The sequence below is a fragment of the Lycorma delicatula genome, chromosome 5, assembly GCF_047948215.1.
Source record: "Lycorma delicatula isolate Av1 chromosome 5, ASM4794821v1, whole genome shotgun sequence".
NCBI lineage: Eukaryota > Metazoa > Arthropoda > Insecta > Hemiptera > Fulgoridae > Lycorma > Lycorma delicatula.
In genome coordinates, this window is record NC_134459.1 from 88,004,598 (window position 1) to 88,023,715 (window position 19,118).

A 19,118-nucleotide genomic window follows, 5' to 3' on the forward strand; every position below is an offset into this window, starting at 1 on the left:
TAGTACATTTACCTACCTTTAAACATACTCATTTGATTGCAAATCTAGCATTATAAATAAACAAATAACAAAAAAATTATTTACTGTTGTCTTTAACAGTGGGTAGCATGACTTATTGATCAAAATGTATACTTATTTAAATGTATGTTTATTTAAAAAAGAAAAATGTATTCCCAATTCATCCATAGAATTGGAAGAAATTGAACTAAAAAAATAAAGTAATGTTAGTATGTACAAAAACAATTAGTTTCTGAAATATAAACATTTTCTGGAAAAAATAAAAAATTGCATTTAAAATCCATTATTGTTATAACATTTCAATTGTTTGCTTGAAATAGAGTAAAATACTGTTAAAGTATAAGGTAAAAGATATTTAACTGCCTCAAATTGGCAGTATTTAATAATGTTACCTTCCAGCAGATAGCAGAAAAAATACTGGAAAGAGACTAGAATACAGCTCTCAGATTATCTTCTAAGTAGAAACTGAGTTCATGATACAAGTATTGACAAAATTCAACAAGTATTGACAAAAAGGGCATTCATCGTGTAGCCAATAGTAGATTAATAGATTTGCTGCAGCATCCCCTTGCCACCCCTGAGAAAGGGTTAAGAATATGAATAAAAAAGAAGCTAAATATAAGTGTGCAGTAAAATTCCTTCACAATGATAAACTCGTCTAACACATCTTGTGGAGCTATCACATAAAAGGTGTCTGCACATTGTGACTGAAATTATTTAACATACAGACGTGGTGTCTGGTCATGTTCCATATCCATGTTTCCCTACCAAAACATGTTCCATATTTTCCTGCCAAAAGAAGATTAATCCTTTTCAAACAGTCAATTAGATATTGATTTTGTCTATAATTCTAAAAATAAATGTTCTATCTAAATGTTGAAATGTTATATTAATTGTTTTATCTTTTTTGAGAATTCTTTTAGACATTAAATGGACAGGTTCATAGTGTAGTATATCAAATTAAACCTGATGCAGTGCAGATTTATCTAAATTTTAAACTAATTCAATTTACTTTTATAGAAAAGTAATCTTATTTCTATTTTAACTAAACGTAAATTTTTACTTTAAAAAATGTTCTTCATTGAATTTTGAATGAATTGAATTGTTCTTCACTGAATTGATAATGAATTCTGAATTAATTAGATTGGGCATTGTAATTAAAATTTGTGAAACAGCCCAATAAAATATGGTTACATTGCTGAGTATGCACAACAAATATACTATTTCCGTCGTTACAAATTTAAATTTTAGGGTTTTACAATAATATACTAAATCTGAAGACATTTTGTAGTGAATATTCTGACTAAGAAGCTTTGTGTTTTTATTGGACTAACTTATTGTTAATTTTTTTCTATTTGTGATAAACAAAATCATTTCTTAAGAGTGCACTTAAGTTATTTTTAACAATAACTAAACTGACTTTTTATGAAAACTGTATCAGTTAATTTTATTCTGAATTTCCTCCTTTAATCAACTGTGGTGTTGTAATGACTGCATTTAAACCAAACCGGAATGCTTAGATGGCCAATTAGAAGTAGAGAGTTCCTTACTGATTACAGTAGAGTTACAACAGTGACAATTTACTGTAAGCCACGAGTATGCTTTATTATGTTCTTACAGAATTATTAATAAGGCTTAATTTTATATATATTTTTTATTTAGATTATATATAATCTATATTAATTAGGATTGATGATTAATGTTGTTTTGCATGAACTAATCGTTTTTTTTAATTTTATCATAAAATAAATAACCATTATAAATGGTAACCATTAGTAAAACTGTCTTATTATCAAAGTATTAGTACTAGAGCAATAAGATTTTACTGATTTTTTTTCAAAAAACTTACTAATTCCGAGAATAAAAAAATTAAAATGTAAGAAAATACAATCCCCTTTGTTTCATTTGATGCCAAATATAAAACTACTTCCAGGTTTTATTGTTATATATTGAGTTATAACATGGTTCATTTTTATGATTTTGTTTATCATGAATTATGAAATTTACAAGGACAATTGTGTAATCTGTAAATGCCAAAAAATAAAAGAAAACATTTATTACATTTACTATATGCATTTACAATGTGGTTCACTTAATATTTTAAACAAAAAAATATATATCTTTACTGAAGATACATTGATTTTTTGTTGTAAGAATACATACTTGAAATTTTGGTCATTGCAATCTGTGACTGTTTCATCAGAACCATCACTACAGTGTTGTATGCCATCACAAACTAAGAAAGAGTTAATGCACTCACCATTGCTACATTGGAATTCTTTAAACCTGTAAAGAAAAAAATAACACATTGTACCCTTTTTTTATGTTTAAAATGTTTGTTAAAATTATAATGCAAATTATATCTTTACAATTAATCAGGTATTAAAAAATTCTAGCTACTGTTGGGCATGTTTTTAAAATTTTTCATGAAAAAAATGTCAATTTACCAATCACTGTTGCAGATTGACAGCAAATCTGTTTTTAATCAAAGTAATCTATAATGTTTTAGATTTGGATGTAGGTATTTTACTACAAAATGCATCTCATAAAACATATAGTAACTAATTGAATAGCAACTTCTAGATGCAAGTCTGAATAATTAAATAATACTTTAATCCCAAAATGAAAATATTTTTCATTTCAAGACAAAAATACTACTAGTTTTGATTTAAAACCGTCTAAGAAAAAAACCAACCTTAACTTACTTTCTGTTGCTAAATTTTGATTGAAGCTTTATACTGCATGATCGTAGTGCTGTATTCTTGCTGTATAATATAAATGCTTTAGTATTTACTTAGAGCAAGGCTAATATAACTGCCAAGATTAATAACTATTAACAAGCATGGTTCAGGAAAAGAATAGAATCCATGCATTTTTAAAAACAGATGGTAGAGAGAACCCTACATTTATCTCATAATTCCCCTGTAATTTTCTGATGTATACATATCAACTCACTCCTAAAATATAGAACAAACTTGACAAATAATTATGCATCTGTTTGGTTTACAGTTTTATAATAAAAGCATAATATTGTATATCTCATTTTTTATAATGACATACTTGTCAGTGCATATCTGATTATTTACTGAATCAAAGCAATCCATGCTTTATAACTGCTTATCTAATCAACATAAATTTTACTTGAATTGTTCACTCTAGAAGTTTGAAATTCATCCTGCAGGTATAACTTTTTGCTGTAGAGAAAATATATTGCAATTTCAAAATAATCATATTTTCAAAAATTAAATTTATTTGTTAATATTATTGTTTGAAAATGGTGACTAGTATTCAAAGATCTCAGTCTGCATATTTTAAATGTTATTTGTTATTTACAGTAGAAATCCACTGATCAGACTTGACAGATTTAAATCAGCAAAAGTTCAGGTTAAACATAACTTACTTTTAGTACCTTTATTTTCATTTAAAGTAACAATACTAAGATTTGAAATCTTGCAGATTTTTTTATTGAACTATTTAAATAATTTAAAATAAATTATCCTAATCCTACATTATTATTTATCTTTCATTAATTATAATTAAAAGAAACATAATGTAATTTAATTAACTAATACAGTTTAATAATGTGATTAATTCTTACCCACATTTGAAAGAAACATCATCTTTATGCCACTTAAAACCTGGACATGATCGTAATAATTCATCAGAACTATCTGCACAATCTTTAGCACCATTGCAAATTTTATCTTCATCAATGCAACCACCATAAGCACAGTGGAAGGTGTTCTTAGGACATCTGTTAAAAATATCTTATATTTAAAAAATATTTACTTGTATTCTAAACACTCCATTATGGTAATAGAGAAATGCACTTAACTATGCACAAGAATTATTTCAAAGTTTACTTATCAATAAAAAAATATTTTTAAATTAAAGAAAAGGATTTATTATACGCATATTTTTTTTATTATATAGTCCTGATGTAACCTTACAAGCTCCAGATTTGATTTTCTGTTTAATCATTGGGAAGGAAACAAGAGTGTCTTGATGGATCTGTAGCCATTTTAATGGAATTAAAACTGATAAGAATGAAGTTAATCAAAGTGATCCCCACAGTCTTAGGAATTTAGTGGGTGCCTAGCAAAGCCCCATTAATGGAAAGGGGTGAACGGAGATAAAGAGATAATCTATCCAAAGAAGGCCTGTGAAACAAGATAAATAGCTCCAAAAAATATACTGTAAAAACCTCTCCCAATCCTAAAATTGGGTGCCATCAGGTCTATCTAATCTATGTAAGTATACACAAGTTACTTTCATAAAGTACATTACTTCTTCACATAATTACCGTCTATATTCAGGCAGTCATTTACCACATCATCTTGTGTAGAACCCTGTCAATCATTTCTGCTAATATAATTACTAGTTATTAACACTATCAATGAGCTCCTCTTAGGTTGCAAAGCACTTAGTAGTACTTAAACAACTTCGTACTACTTCAACTCAGCAAAGAAATGAACTCGCTCAGCTCCAACTCTAGGCTGTGGGACACTAAAAAATCTGTCACTTTAACTGCCCAAGTAGATTATTTTAATGTGGCCTACAGAGAGAAACATTGTCTTGCAGAAAAATCTTTCACAAGGATTCTACTTCATTTGTTTTGGATTAGCCTCTAAATCAATTTGGAACAAACTTCTGCAGTTATTGTGGTGACAAACCAGCTACTAAAACTGTTTTTATGCTAGGAAAAGCTTTATGTGAAATACAAATATTGGAGTAGTATTCACATTTCAGATCCGAGATGTACATAATGAGCTAAAACTATTAACCCTGCATGCAGATTTCAATTTTGCAAATAGGTGGGAATTTTGATTTTGAAAAGTATTTTACTTTTATATAAATATTGAGACTGATGGAATTTAACTATATAAAACAAAAATTATTTCTTATATTTCAATGTTGGCAGGGTGAAAATGAATAATGCTGTTGTCCATGAAGAATTTCATATGAGATTTCTAATTCTCCACTACTATCAAGATCTGCATAATCTGAACATAAATACTGAAAATACTGGAGGTATTAAATATGGTTCATGATGAGGAAGGCCTACAAGTTTCACTTTAGAAAACAAACAACTTATTGTGGAGACATAAAGAACCCACAAGCATCAACCTGAAAAGTTTCTGTAAGGCTGAAAATAGCAGAAAATGTTCACAAAAAAATTTAAAGTTGTTGAAGTTTAATTGTTATCAAACAGGATTACTTCATTAAGGTAATTCTGACAGAAGGGTGAATTTTATGGGTTTATTTTTTATGAAGCAAATCCTAGTTTCTGTAGTTCAGTGATAACTTCTGATAACAAATGTCTCAAATTGAATAGACTAGAAGACCATCATAATTCCATTTATCAATCTAATGAAAATACTTCAGTAATTTGGGGGAAAATTTTAATGTACCCGGAGGTCGTGTTTGGTGTGGGAACACAAAATAGGATTATTGGAACCTTGTTTCTTCAATGAACAGGTAATTTATATCTTGAGATATTAAACACCCCTGTTTTTGACGTCAGCCACTCATATGTATGGCAGCAAAGTGAGAAACCTCCTCTTCATTATAATCTTCAAGTTAGAGACTAACTTAATTAAACTTTTCTGAATGACAGGGTTTGAGGAACAATTGAATGGCCACATGTTTATGTGATTTGAAATCATGTGATTTTTTTCATTCTAAAGATTCATCAAAGACTTGATAGTTTCTTTAAATTATTACCTGAATCAGCTCAAGGTAAGATTAATTTTATTTTATAATGGGGACAAAACTATAGGAATATTTATATATGGAATATATGTATATTTCAATAGCTAAATGCTTCCATAAATGCATAAGGATAGAAGGACTTCATCTGACATTTATTAAAATTTGTATTACACATATAATAATAAAATATTTTTTTGTTTAACTTTTTTTATTGATTGTTTTCTTTTTAATAGTTAAGGAAACTCACTTTTAGCCTATCTAGTACAAATTTATGAGTTATCAAATCAAAAGCCGGTTTGGACACTTGCCCATGTATCATTGATCAGGCAGTACATAAAGTTATTGATTTCTGCATTGTAACTTGTAACTTAGATACCAATGGAAAAGTACATGGGCCAAGAATCGTAGAAGTAGTGAACAATCCCTTTCCTTATCAGAAGCAAGCATCAGCAGCTAATAATTATTTCTTAATTAAATTAGTCAAATAACATTACTGACTTTACCCGTACTTACATGCAATATTATTCAATAGAATCATGGCTGAGAATAAAAATTTGAAATAATAAAGTATCTACATACGGCTGGTATTTTATACAAAGACTGTGAGTTTCATCAGATTCATCCAAACAGTCAGGTGTTCCATCGCATATATTAAATGATGATACACAATTCCCATCTCTGCATGTAAATGAATTCTTATTGCTGCAAAAGACAATGTAGTGATTTTATTTACATGTACATCTTCATCTATTCACTCAGCATAATATAACATAAAATTAGTGCTCACAAAGTTTTTTCTCTATACCTTTTACCCTCTCTACTGCCTTTTAGTAATCCTGAATATTTTATTTTATAATTGACCAATAAAATTCTTCAGCCCATACAATTTTCTTATAAACTTTTTCAGTGCACCATAAGAACAATTATTGGAGAACACCATGGAAGTTGTTCACAACTTCCAAACATATTTAAATTTTATAATTTTTAATATTCTTTTGTAACACTTCAATAGTTTCCACTGAATTTGGTTATTCTCATCATCACTGAGATAGTCACACCAGCAAAAGTTCCATTAGTGATGGCTATTTTCCCAAATATACAGTTGAAAAGATTAAAATGATATGCTATTATAATAATATTGATGTTAAAAACTATTTCTTTTTCTGAGCTCTCTGTTTCATTAAATAAAAATACAATACTGAGCTATTTTATGCCTGATTATCTAATTCAAAACAGATTAAAGCAAAGTGATAAAGGGGTTTTTTAAGTTATTTCAATCACAGTAGTATGAAACAGTACCATACAAATTAAATTTCAAAGAAAGCTATGAAATGGCAAGATTCTGAAACATCAATATGTTTTTTGGCAAGATGAGGAGCAGCTATTTATTATGCACTATGCCGATTCTTTGGAGGCAAGTTGTTTTTTTTATATTTTTGCTTTAATAACAACTAGATTTAGTATTGGTGCCATGTTGGGAATCTTATTTCCGAGTATGAAAGCTCACAAGAATTGTGATATTTAAACGCAAAAAACGTAGGTTGTGAACTTTCTACAACAGACCATAAATTTGTTTACTTATTATTAGTAAGAAATCCAATACTGGAGGGAGAAATATGTTGAAGATTATCCATGTTATAAAAAAAGTTTGCTAAAATTGCCATTTAGAGAAGAAAATGAAAGATCTGACTGAACACATTTACAATTTTATGATATGTCTAAATTCATTGCTGAAAACTCTCATTTCTTTACTCTACACATTTCATAAAATGGCAATCCCCAGAATAATATGATTTCTTATTTTTTGTGTGAAGAGATTATACAAATAATCTCTTATTAATAATAAGGTAAAATGGAGAATAATAGGTAAAATGGTGATCTCAATAACTGTCAAACAAATACACTCACTAAATATCTGCTTCTAATTGACTCATAAAACTCATTACACACAATGATTAGCTTATTGTATGATTCATTATTTTGAAGAGAAGAAAATAAAATGAAACAGTTTTCGTATCAAAGACACCTTTGAAAAGTAATGATTAGGTAGAAGATTGGAGAGATTAGATATTTTGAAATATTCTAGTATGCAAGCGAGGGTAAAATATATAAAGCCACTTTAATTTTCTCGTCTTTGTGCTCCTCATTAAGCAGATTTGAGTGAATTCAAGTAGCTATCATCCAGGAATTTAATTTAGTTATATTTCCTTCAATCTACAAATCTTTTTTTAGATCTTTTGTCAGATGGAAGTTTTTGATGATTTTTTTTAATATTGATAAATTGGCATTAAAATCACTCTGTCAAATTCAATAGAGTGTTTATAAGTAGCTTGAAAGAGCCTTAACTTAGACTGGAAAGCTGTGTTTATTCGTGAAATGTTTTATAATGATGTAAATTAGAAAAGCCTAGACTGCAGCGAAGCAAAAGGTTTATTAAAAGAACAAGCTAATTATGACACTGCTTTCATGTCTACATTATGGTTGCTAAAATGATTGAAGAAACTGTGAGCATAAATGTTCAAAAGGAACATCATTAGAGATTCAGTCAAGACCTAAGAGACAAAAAGAATAAAGATTTGTTGATAAACCTTACTCTAAGCTCAAAAAAACACATACAAATGCGACTGGAGATAACTTTTTTTAGTCACATCCCTACACATTGAAGGACCTCTGAAAAATTTTAAGAATGAAATCATTAATAAAAATGAAACAGTTTCAGAAAAATAATATATTTTTGGACATTACCTAATTTTTAAAAATTGTATAAAAAATATATACAGTAAAATCGCTCTAATCCGTACTGCTGGAAAATCCGGACTTATCCTCCCGATATTTAAAAGTCGTGAAGAAATTAATGAAAACACATTTGAAGGAAAAGGAGAGTAAAAGTTTTAAGGCGCCAATAAGATGACTAATTACTTTCGTTTACGATTAGGCCTAATAGACATTACTGTAGTACTCTATGCTACTCTGTATTGATGGATGTGAATCATAAGCAAAATATACATTCCACATTTACATTTAACGTGAACTCGTGATCACTGGTTTCCAACAATTTTAAATTTCAGTCGAATTTGATAGTTCGTAGTCGTAGTTTCATTACGTATTCATTATAGTACATACAGTACAGTTAAATTGGCATCGTTTTTTGTTTGTTCATTTGTATCACTATTCTTGCGTGTTTTGTGTTTCTGAAACGAAAAATGGCGTCAAAAAGAAAAAGTTTAACACTTTCTGTGCAAGAAAAAATGCATGCGCTTAACTGTATTGACAAAAGGGAAAGTTTAAAACACATAGCCCTCGATTTAGTAGTTGCAGAGCAAACAGTTTCCGACTGGAAAAAAAATAGAGAGGCCTTTGAAAAGTTTTGTGCAAAAATGATTGTCCATTTTTGCACAGCGCCTAGTCCAGATTTTAACAGCACCGTTCGTGACTGTGAATGCCTTAGAAAACGAACGAGTTGAAAGCTAAATCAGTGCTACACTCATGCCAATCAAAATTATGTTTTACGCAACATAGAAATTCAGATCTGCACCCAACCAAATTGACCAATTTAAGTCACGTAACAAGGGGAACGCAACCTCATTCCGGTCCGCGCAGGAGCCGGGGACAAAACCCGCACCACCACCCGGTCCCATCATGGAGTCTTGCGCGACATTACCAAGTCACAACTAGGACCACCACCGGCGGAAGGAAGCCACGCCCCCGATCGCACGGGCTACCATACCCCGGCAGCGCGGCTACCCTCACCAGCGGGAGCCCCAAATCGATTCACAAACAATACCAATATAACCGTGGCACGATTCCAACAATTTAGTCCAGTATTTCCAGTTTTTCACTCAGAATTCTTTCGGACAAAACCGATTGACGTAAAATTTGAACAGTAATTTAGGGAGTTGCTCAAGGAACAAAAGTTATGTAGTGCCGATGTATGCTTTTACCCTGAGAGTGGATGCACTCCTTCTCGCAGGTAGAAATTATTACATTCAAAATAACCACAGAAATAGATGGAGGAATAAATTCTAAGTAAAAAATGTTGTATAAAACTTTTTGTAGAGTCAATGCTTTTTGAGTTATTCGTGATTGAAAATGTTGATTTTTCATACAACCATTGAAGGATTTTTCAGGAATAACCCAAAAACCTTAACGTTTTATGGAAAAAATTAATATTAGCAAAAATGAAGCTTATAAAATAACGAAGAGATTGATGTTTCTTTATTTTTGTAGATGCAATACGAACCGAGTTATATCTCGTTGAAGGTAACTTATTGTTCACAGAAAACTGAAGTCGAACCTTTCAGTGTTAAATAACGGAAACCTTTTCGAGAAAAACGTATGGGATATTTTTCAAAGTACTTAAAAAGGCCTTTAAAATTAGCTTTGGTAAAATTCATTAGCATGAAAACTAACGGAGTTATGATGAAAATAAAATGGTTGTTCCGCTTTTTCAGAGAAAAAATCAGCAATGAAAGGGCAAATGACTTTTCCGCAAGAATTTAAATTGAATGTAATTTTGCTATGCAATAACGCATAGGGAGGACTAATACGCCATAGTTAGTTACAGGGAAGTCTGCTAGACACCCTGCATTAAAAATTATTTAACATGAATGTTTTTCCAGCTACACACGTCCCAAAAATCAGCTTGATTGAGTTCAGAATATTTTTAAAAATTGGTTTCACTACACATTTGTTGCCTCGGTCATCAAATATTTGAGAGAAAAAGGATTAGAAAAGGGTGGTTTTGTTCATTAACAAAGCTGTATGTCATCCTGCAGATGAACAGCTGAGATCTGGTAAAGTCTACGTCAAATTTCTACCACCTAATGTAAGTGCTCTCCCCTCGACCAAGAAGTTATAGAAGCTTTAAAGAGGCAGTATAGAAAGAAATTGATAACTTCACTGTTTGAATAACAAAAAGCTGCTGAAGAACAAAAAATCTTACAGAAATTCTTAAAACAATCAAAGCAAAAACAGCGATTTATTTTTGTGCCGCAGCTTGGGATGAAATTACCAAACCTACTCTAATCAAAACCTGAAAAAGTATTTGGCCAGATGTCCCAATGGAAGAACCACTCATTGCGTCTAATTTAACGGGTAACATGCGATAATAACATTGGGAATGAGATCTTGAACGAAGATGAGATTGTGAAGGCTTGTTTGGCGTTGTCCTCGCAAGTTACCTGAAATGAAAACTCAGACTATGAAATTTAGGAGACGTTGTTTGCCCAAATCATTCTAAATCTATGGAAATATTGGAGCGATTAATTAGGTACCTATTTCGAGAGAGAAGAAGACACGTCATCTAACGAACTTTCAACGTTTAATTGTTTACAAGATTGCGCAGCCCGAAAGCGCTTTTCAAATTTAAAACAGAAAAATATTCGTGATCTTAAAACCTTTAAGCATGCTCACATTAATGAGCTTTCTGACTGTCATGAATTTAAGGAAAACTAGTCCCAAAGCTCTTCTAAGGCATTTTCCCAATGGTTAATCATGAAAATTAGTTCCCAAATAAATGATTAATTTATTTGATTATATTTAATTAATTTATTTGTGCAATAAATATGTATTTTTGGTGTAAAGAGAGTGTCCTCAGTTTTATGAGGAAATTACAGACCAACTACATGTAGTGATGCGAGCAGTTGATGTCTGAAATGAATTCATAGGAACATACTTTTTTGATGGAAGCATTCATTAGTATCATTTTACACCTTAACATGCTTGAAAATTGTTTTTTTCTCAGCTTGATTGATTGATTCATGCATACAATTAGGTGTATCTACAGCTCAATTGTAACCTCAAATGTTCGTTTTTTAAATGAACATTTTAGAGGCGGTGGATTAGGAATAGCTCTGAAATTCTGTGGCACCTACAAGTACAGACTTAACATGTATAACTACCTGTGGGGCATAATCAAAGAAAAAATTTCCCATTTGCGAATAAGGAATAAGTTAAGAACTGCTATCAGATACTTTTTTTATGACTTTGACCCTTCAACATGGAAAAGAATGTTTAAATGCACTTGGTGACTGACAAAACTATGTGTGGACAATGTAGTTGCTGATCCAGATGTAATTTAAAATTTTATGTGTAAAAATATTAAATGAATGAATGACAAACAATTTAGGTTTACTTCTTTATACGGGAAAGGATCTTTGTGGTCACAGTTTAAAGAAGATTAAACTAGACTTGCTATGATTTACGAGATAAAAGTGCAAAACAGAGTGAAAAAACTAGCAAAGACATTGCATTATCACTGAGTATACAATATAATAAGTTGTACTATTAATATATGATAATATTCTCTAAAGTGTGAGTGTCCAGCATACTAGATTATCTTACATCACTTGCAAAAAACCATGTAAATTCTAGGTGCCTATTTTTCTTTTCATATTTTAACTTTTTAGCATGTAATATGAATCATCAGTATGATCTGATTCTGATCTTAATCACACTTGACGTTTTTGTGAGTGCTAAGAATCATTAGTTTTTAGAATTATTTTATTTGTGTTAACCTGTTCCAGTGACTTCAATTTTCTCTGCAACATTTTTTTTTTATAAATATTTTTTTAAAGTACCTAGCATCTTCATTCATTAAACTTAAAGGTAAAGAAACTGAAGAATTTTACTGGATTCTTACCACACATTTGTTTGCCTTTTTATCACGTGGCTTTCAAATTCATCTGAAGGAATATAAGATGTAGTGGTTTTATTTATTCCTGAAACAGAGCCCTAATAAAAATAAAATTCATTTATACGTTTAGTATATATACACAGCATGCACAAAAATAGAAATATAAAAAATTTTTTTCTTCATCTTTTTATTAGTTAAAATTAAATTTTATTTTTATTAGCTTATCAAATAATCTATTTTTTTTTTATATAATCCATATAAGTAATTTTTTTGCAAAAAATTCTTTATAAATAAATCTTTTTATATTGTTATTTTTATTAGCTTATCAAATAATCTATTTTTTTAATATAATCCATATAAGTAATTTTTTTGCAAAAAATTCTTTATAAATAAATCATTTTATATTCTTATTTTTATTTATAAACTTTTTTCAAAGACCCTTTTGAAAATTTATGATGCGGCTTAGATTTGAAAAAAATACGATATGTAAACAGAAATTTATACATAAAACTTGTTACTTGCTAAAATACAACTCTTAAATAAAAATATAAAAAACTGGATAATTGCAACCATTTTTAATATAAAAGATGATCCAACCAGATGAATAAATAACAGCCTAAATTTATTTATCTTGTTTCCGGGAATTACTGTTCAGATCTTACTTCAGAGGATGATATATATGTATGAGCGAAAAGAAAGTGTAAAAGTCTTTTGTACAGTCTCACTTCGACCATTCCCTGAGATGTGTGATTTTAATTGAAACCCAACCCCACCAAAGAACACCGGTAGTATCCACAATCTAGTATTCAAATGCGTAAAAATGTAATTGCCTTTACTGGGACTTGAACGCTGGAACTCTCGATTTTCAAATCAGCTGATTTGGGAAGACGCGTTCACCACTAGACCAACCCGGTGAATTAACTTTACTTGAGTTTTTTTTTTTGTTATATATTAAAATAAATATACGTTTTAATAGGTTTAGAGGAAAGAAATCTCATAACTTTTAAAGTTTTTTTCTTATTAACTAGAAAACTAAATGCTATAAATATTATTTATCACAGAACTGCATCAACAGCGAACTCTCATCTAAACTAATTTCTTTTTCAAACAAATTTTGAAAAATTTATGAAATAATAATAATAAGAGTTTATGTACTTACTGATTTTTACGTTTAAAATTTTATATTCTAACATACTACATTTCACAACTGATAAAAAAAGATTGTTTGCTAAAATTTACATTTAAAAAAACCGCTTCTAATATCACTTCAATTCTCAGAGCGATAGTTTTTTAAATGATGTAAGAATTCGAATTTATAAAATAAATCAATTTTCGTTAACTTTAGTATATAACAAATTCTACAACAGAAAAACAAATTAAGTTTTCTCAATAAAAACTTCATGTGAAACATACTTACTGTTTACAAAACTCTTATCGAGGTATTTGATTCGGCTGTTCCACCACCGCTGAGCTGCTATAATGAAAACCCGCTACTAGCAATAAACATACTTACCGAGAAACGAGATTTGAAAGATTTGATTGGTTTCAACCGATTCGATACAAATCAAATTCTCGACCGATCCGCCGAGAAAGAGAGCGCATGAGGAATTATTTCCGAATGAAAGTAGGTCATTGCTGTCTAAGAATTTTACATTTCCGTATCCCAAGCATATAGAAGGAAAAAAACAGAAAGAAACCTAAAATTTAATAAAATATACTAATAAATTCTGTAAAATAAAGAAATATTTGAGTTCAACTGTTGTTATATCCCGAGTTCACCGATCAATTTTTTTGCAATGCGATTTCTTTCTAGTGAAGTAGTAATTTTGTGTAATTGAAAGATAATTGATCTCAGTTAATTTAATACAAAAAATTACTAATTAAACAATTATTGAAATAAGCTGGACAATAAAAAAGAGTTCAAAAACCAATTTAAAAAAAAAAAATTTCACTACCAGACAACTCCTTTTTTGTTTGTTCCCGACAACCGCAAAAACTATTGAAAAAAACATTAAAAAAACTAATAAAAAAAACACAAAAATAAATAACTAGAACTTGTTTACTACATTTAATATCTACATCGATAGTTATTATCTATATCGATCATTGTGTACATCAATATAGACGTCTTCAGACAGTTATGAGATTTACTAAATTAATATCATTGCCAATAAAATATCAGTTTGTATTATTATCTTAATATACGTTAAAACAAATTGGTTTGATAATAAAATTAAAGAGAATGACGACCACCATTTTACATATTTAACAACTTAGAAGTTATTATTCATACACATTAATTTATTTTATCTGGTAAGTTGTGAATAGCGAAAATTCTGAGAGTAGTAGTCCACACATAATTACTAAAAAAATTATTTATATTTTTGAAGTTCTACATGCATATAGCGCAGGCAAAACCACAACACGAGAGATGCTAATACTTTTAATAAAACAAAGAACTCCAAAGATCTCTCATTTCTATTAAATATTGATAACACGAAGATTGCATTTAAAATAATTAATAAAATAAATAGTATAGATACTCATTAAGCACTTGAAATAATTTTTCTATAAGTTTAACATAGCACTTTGCATTTACAGGCAATTTACCGAATTCTCTAATATATAGTCTAAAACCAGAACTTATTTCGATTGTTAAACAATTACCGTAACTATCTACTGAGGAATTAATGTTAAAAAAACATAATTTTTAAAACAATTTGATTAATTGATTGATAAAATAATTATTAAATAAATAATACTTATGACACTACAAAAAAAGTAATTCTTTAAATAAACCTCTGTTTAAAATAAATTAAAATCGATTTAAAACAAATATATGAAGATAAATTTATATATTTATTTGTCTTTTTCTCCTGTAACTTTCGGTAGTTGGGCAAGCCTACGCTCAATTACACCTTTTCTAACCTCTTCTTTCTTGTATATTGAGAAATGAGTTTTATATTGTGTGAATAAATATTACAAAATAAAAATAATGTACAACTTTTATTTTAATAATTCTTTATTACTAGTAGCTTCTTGCTGCTTTCTAATATTATTATTACAAAGTAATGTTATATATTTTAAAAAATCTGCTAAAAACATACTAACATTTACAACACATCTCATCCCCAACCCTCTAGTTTTTCTCTTTCTTTTCCTACCTCAGGTACAGTGCGTACCCGAAACCTACTTCGAATCAGTCCGGACGTTCTACTGGACGGATCGGGCGGATTTCTTTTTTATTCTGCTCTGAATGGCCCGCAGATTGCCATCAAGTATCGACAAACCTTCAAAGTGATTTTTCTGTGAGTAATAATCTTTTAAATTTCTTCAATTAAGTAATAAATGAGGATTTCTCAGAGAAGATTCAAGTTAGAGGTCCGATGACGCTTGATGACATACGAGGTGCGACAATAAAGTAACGAGACTGATTTTTCTTTGCAATATGTGGCAACCCTGCAGCTTGCGTAGGCACACCATCTTTGACCTTGGTCTATAAGCTAATTCTAGTCCAAGCGGCACATTGATGCAACTGCTCAGTCGTGAGTTGTGCTGTAATAAGTGAACACGTGTTTGGAGGGTTTGGAGTGAACACATGGTGGTGTCAGGACTTTAGTAGTCCTGACACCACCATCCCTTTTTCTCGTTTCTTCGTGCCTTCGCCCCTTCTATAATGTCAGTTTATTATTTTAGTGTTTCATAGATATTGATTGTTTAGTTATTATTACTAAGTAATTTTGTAATTGCTTGATAGTTTTTTTTTTAATTTATAACTAATTTATAGTAATAATATTATATTTTTCTTATTGTTTATCACTTGAAATTGGTTTTAGATTTTATTTTTTTTTTTAAACCGTTTTTCAGACTTTTATATTTCATAGTTTACTTTAGAAACCGTTTAGGTAATTATTTTATCCTATATCCTTCGTAATATCACAAAATATAATTTTTTTGTTGTAATGTTTTACAGAAGTGTAAAACATTACAACAAAAAACCTACTAAGTTTTTTTTTATCATTTTATTTATTCATTGTCATTTATTTATTTTTTTAATTAAATTTTTCTAGTAATTTATTTTCTAAGAGAGTTTTTTGCAACTTCTAAGCTAACACACAGAAATAATATTATTTTTAAGTATATTATATCGAAAATTAATTGCGGATTCGTGATGCGCCAAACAAAGGAAAATTATTTTCACACGAGGCGAATTTGATAACAGTCTGTAATAAAAATTATTATTATTTGATTAATTAATAAAGTTTCCATTTATTCTCTTTCTAATATCGGATTATTTTTGATTTCTTAAGTCATAATGACAGTAATGAAATTTTGAGAAACCGGGAAAACGACAAACTACTATTTATAATATAACAAAAAATTAATATGTAATAACTAGCTTAATATGTTTTACAAAGTATAATTCATCAAAAACCGTGATTGTATATTACACTGACCGTCCACGTCCTCATCAACTGACGATGTCCTCTTGGACGTAATCCGTTACTCTGTAGTAGTTCATTACGATATTAATTCCTAATATTTCAATTAGGAATTATAAATTTCAGTAGTTTTTGTATATAAGAATTTGAAGGAATGGTAAGAAAATTAAAAAGAACAATACATTGAAATCGGGTGTTAAGATCCGGACCATAATTTCCTTAAATCTATTTTCTTATTTTAGAAATCGACTTTTTTTTCTTCGAATAAAACTAACTTATAATTCAGCTTAAATACTTGTACCTATGATACTAAGTAAAAACAAATCTCAACCTTTAAAAATATACAAATTATTTTTTTCCATTCAAAAAATAAAGGACTAGACCTATCTTAGGTATTTTTAGTGAAAATGTCAAGAAATTATTAATTTTTTACGTGGAAATTATTTTTATTAATCACTTGTAGACTTCTCGAGGCAGAAAAAAGATCGCGTTCCTCAATATGCATTTTACAGGTAATTTAATAAGTAGAAAAGACAGGAAAACTTTAATTTGAAAATAAAAATATCACGTAATTTCTTTTATATTCCTTCATCTTCAAACCTCTTAGAAAAAACAATTTCCAATTTTCCCACTTAATTTCGGCACTTGCCAATCTCCTACCTTATTTAAATTCATTTTGAGATGTTTTAAAAATAATAATAATAATAGCCAAGAACAAGGAAGGAAGTATAAAATGTAACGAATGGGAATTACATGTATATTCAGTTGTATGTAATTAATTAAGAAAGTATTATTTTAATTAGTATCCATTTGTTTAGAGTATACAATTTTTGAGTAATTGTGTTTTTTTAATGGATATTCTTTGATAGGTTTCCACCGATTACTGTTGTAATTAATCTACTAACTTATAAATTTGATATTACTACAAAGTTATTTTTGCATCTGAAACTTTTCACTTTATCTAAATATTAATTCTTCACTCTAATGTATTTTTAATTAATAATTACTTACCCGACTTTGTTTATTAATACCTATAACTTAGGATAAATACTAAAAATATTTTTATAAAACATACCTGACAATATAAAATAAACAGAAGATAATGTTGTGAATTTAAATAAATCATAAATTTTAATCCGTTTGTGACCCATGGCAACTTTACTAACTCACAACAATCATTTCGTACTGGTTCTTAACTGACGACTACACGGACGGTGTAGTCGTAAAGGTCATCTTTCTTGCACCTCTTAAAGTTCTCTTTTTATATAAAAATTCCCTCCAGTTTGGAATTTGATTTAAAATATGTCACAATTTAATTTACTTTAATAAAGATTTATTTTATTTTATTTCTTTTTATTAATGAAATCATATTAGTTTTTAAAAATTATTAAATATGAAATTAATTATAAATATTTATATATTTAAGGGAAATTTTCTTCCGAATATTGCTACCTAATTAAGGTAGTATCTTTTTCTGTGAGAAACACATCATGATAAAAACTACGCACTGTATAAAAGGATTGGTTTTTCCTCCTTACAAATACCGGATGTTTTATTATCGTTTTTATTAGGATTTTTTCCTTCTTAGTTCTTTACATTGCACGTAAATGAAAAACGAATTAATCTTACTATTTTTCTGAAACTAATATTATAAATATTTTATTCAGATCGGTGCATATTAATACAGTAAATGAATTACGTCGGGAGTAGGTAAGTATGCTAACTAAGATTAAAAATGGAATTTGCCCGTATAGATAAAAGGGACCCACGATAAAACTTGGATTAGAGCAGCGTCACAAAAACACAATTTATTATAAAATAAAATATAAAAGTGGTTAAAGTTCATATTAATAATTTAAAATACAAATACATCAGGTAGCAGTGATTAAATATTTGAAAATAAAAAATAAATAATTTATAAGGCAGTAGAGCAAGTCAGGGCTCGCTTCGTTCGCCCTTCCCGTCCAACCAGGGGTCTCCACTCCCTGGACCCCGACTGTGCTCATTATCCTAATGCTTGGGAAGATAATGTTGATGAATAACAATTAAAGTTTGTTCAATTTATAGAAATTATCAGTATATTGTAAGTTCTTCAGAGTTACAGTTTGGTCAGCACAGAACTCGAAACTTTGAACGATCTGAACTGTGCGGGTTTGAGAATAGTCGGCCCGCATCTTAAGGCTACGGCCACACGAGCCTTTTTTCATACTATAAACGCAGCTTCTATTCACGCTGCTTGAAAATCCAACCCACAGCCGGTCACACGTACATGTTTTTTAATGCTCAGTCGTTTGTTTGGGCTCTCCAATACA

At 29.3% G+C, this 19,118-nt stretch overlaps 1 protein-coding gene across 4 annotated transcripts in view; it reads right to left on the bottom strand.

The window, feature by feature from the left end:
- Positions 1-18,013, bottom strand: part of LOC142325167 (modular serine protease-like) — a 48,663-nt gene extending 30,650 nt beyond the window's left edge. For 3 of the 4 annotated variants that reach the window (XM_075366581.1, XM_075366580.1, XM_075366578.1), the window contains exons 1-5: positions 17,882-18,013; positions 12,371-12,449; positions 6,310-6,432; positions 3,617-3,772; positions 2,182-2,304 (exon numbers count right to left, since the gene is read on the bottom strand). In XM_075366581.1, coding sequence (XP_075222696.1) covers positions 2,182-2,304; positions 3,617-3,772; positions 6,310-6,432; positions 12,371-12,449; positions 17,882-17,957 — 557 coding nt within the window. In that variant the 5' untranslated portion in view covers positions 17,958-18,013. Of the gene's footprint in view, positions 1-2,181; positions 2,305-3,616; positions 3,773-6,309; positions 6,433-12,370; positions 12,463-17,881 lie in introns of all 4 variants that reach the window. The other variant, XM_075366579.1, reaches the window with a different exon arrangement.
- Positions 18,014-19,118: the final 1,105 nt, after the last annotated feature.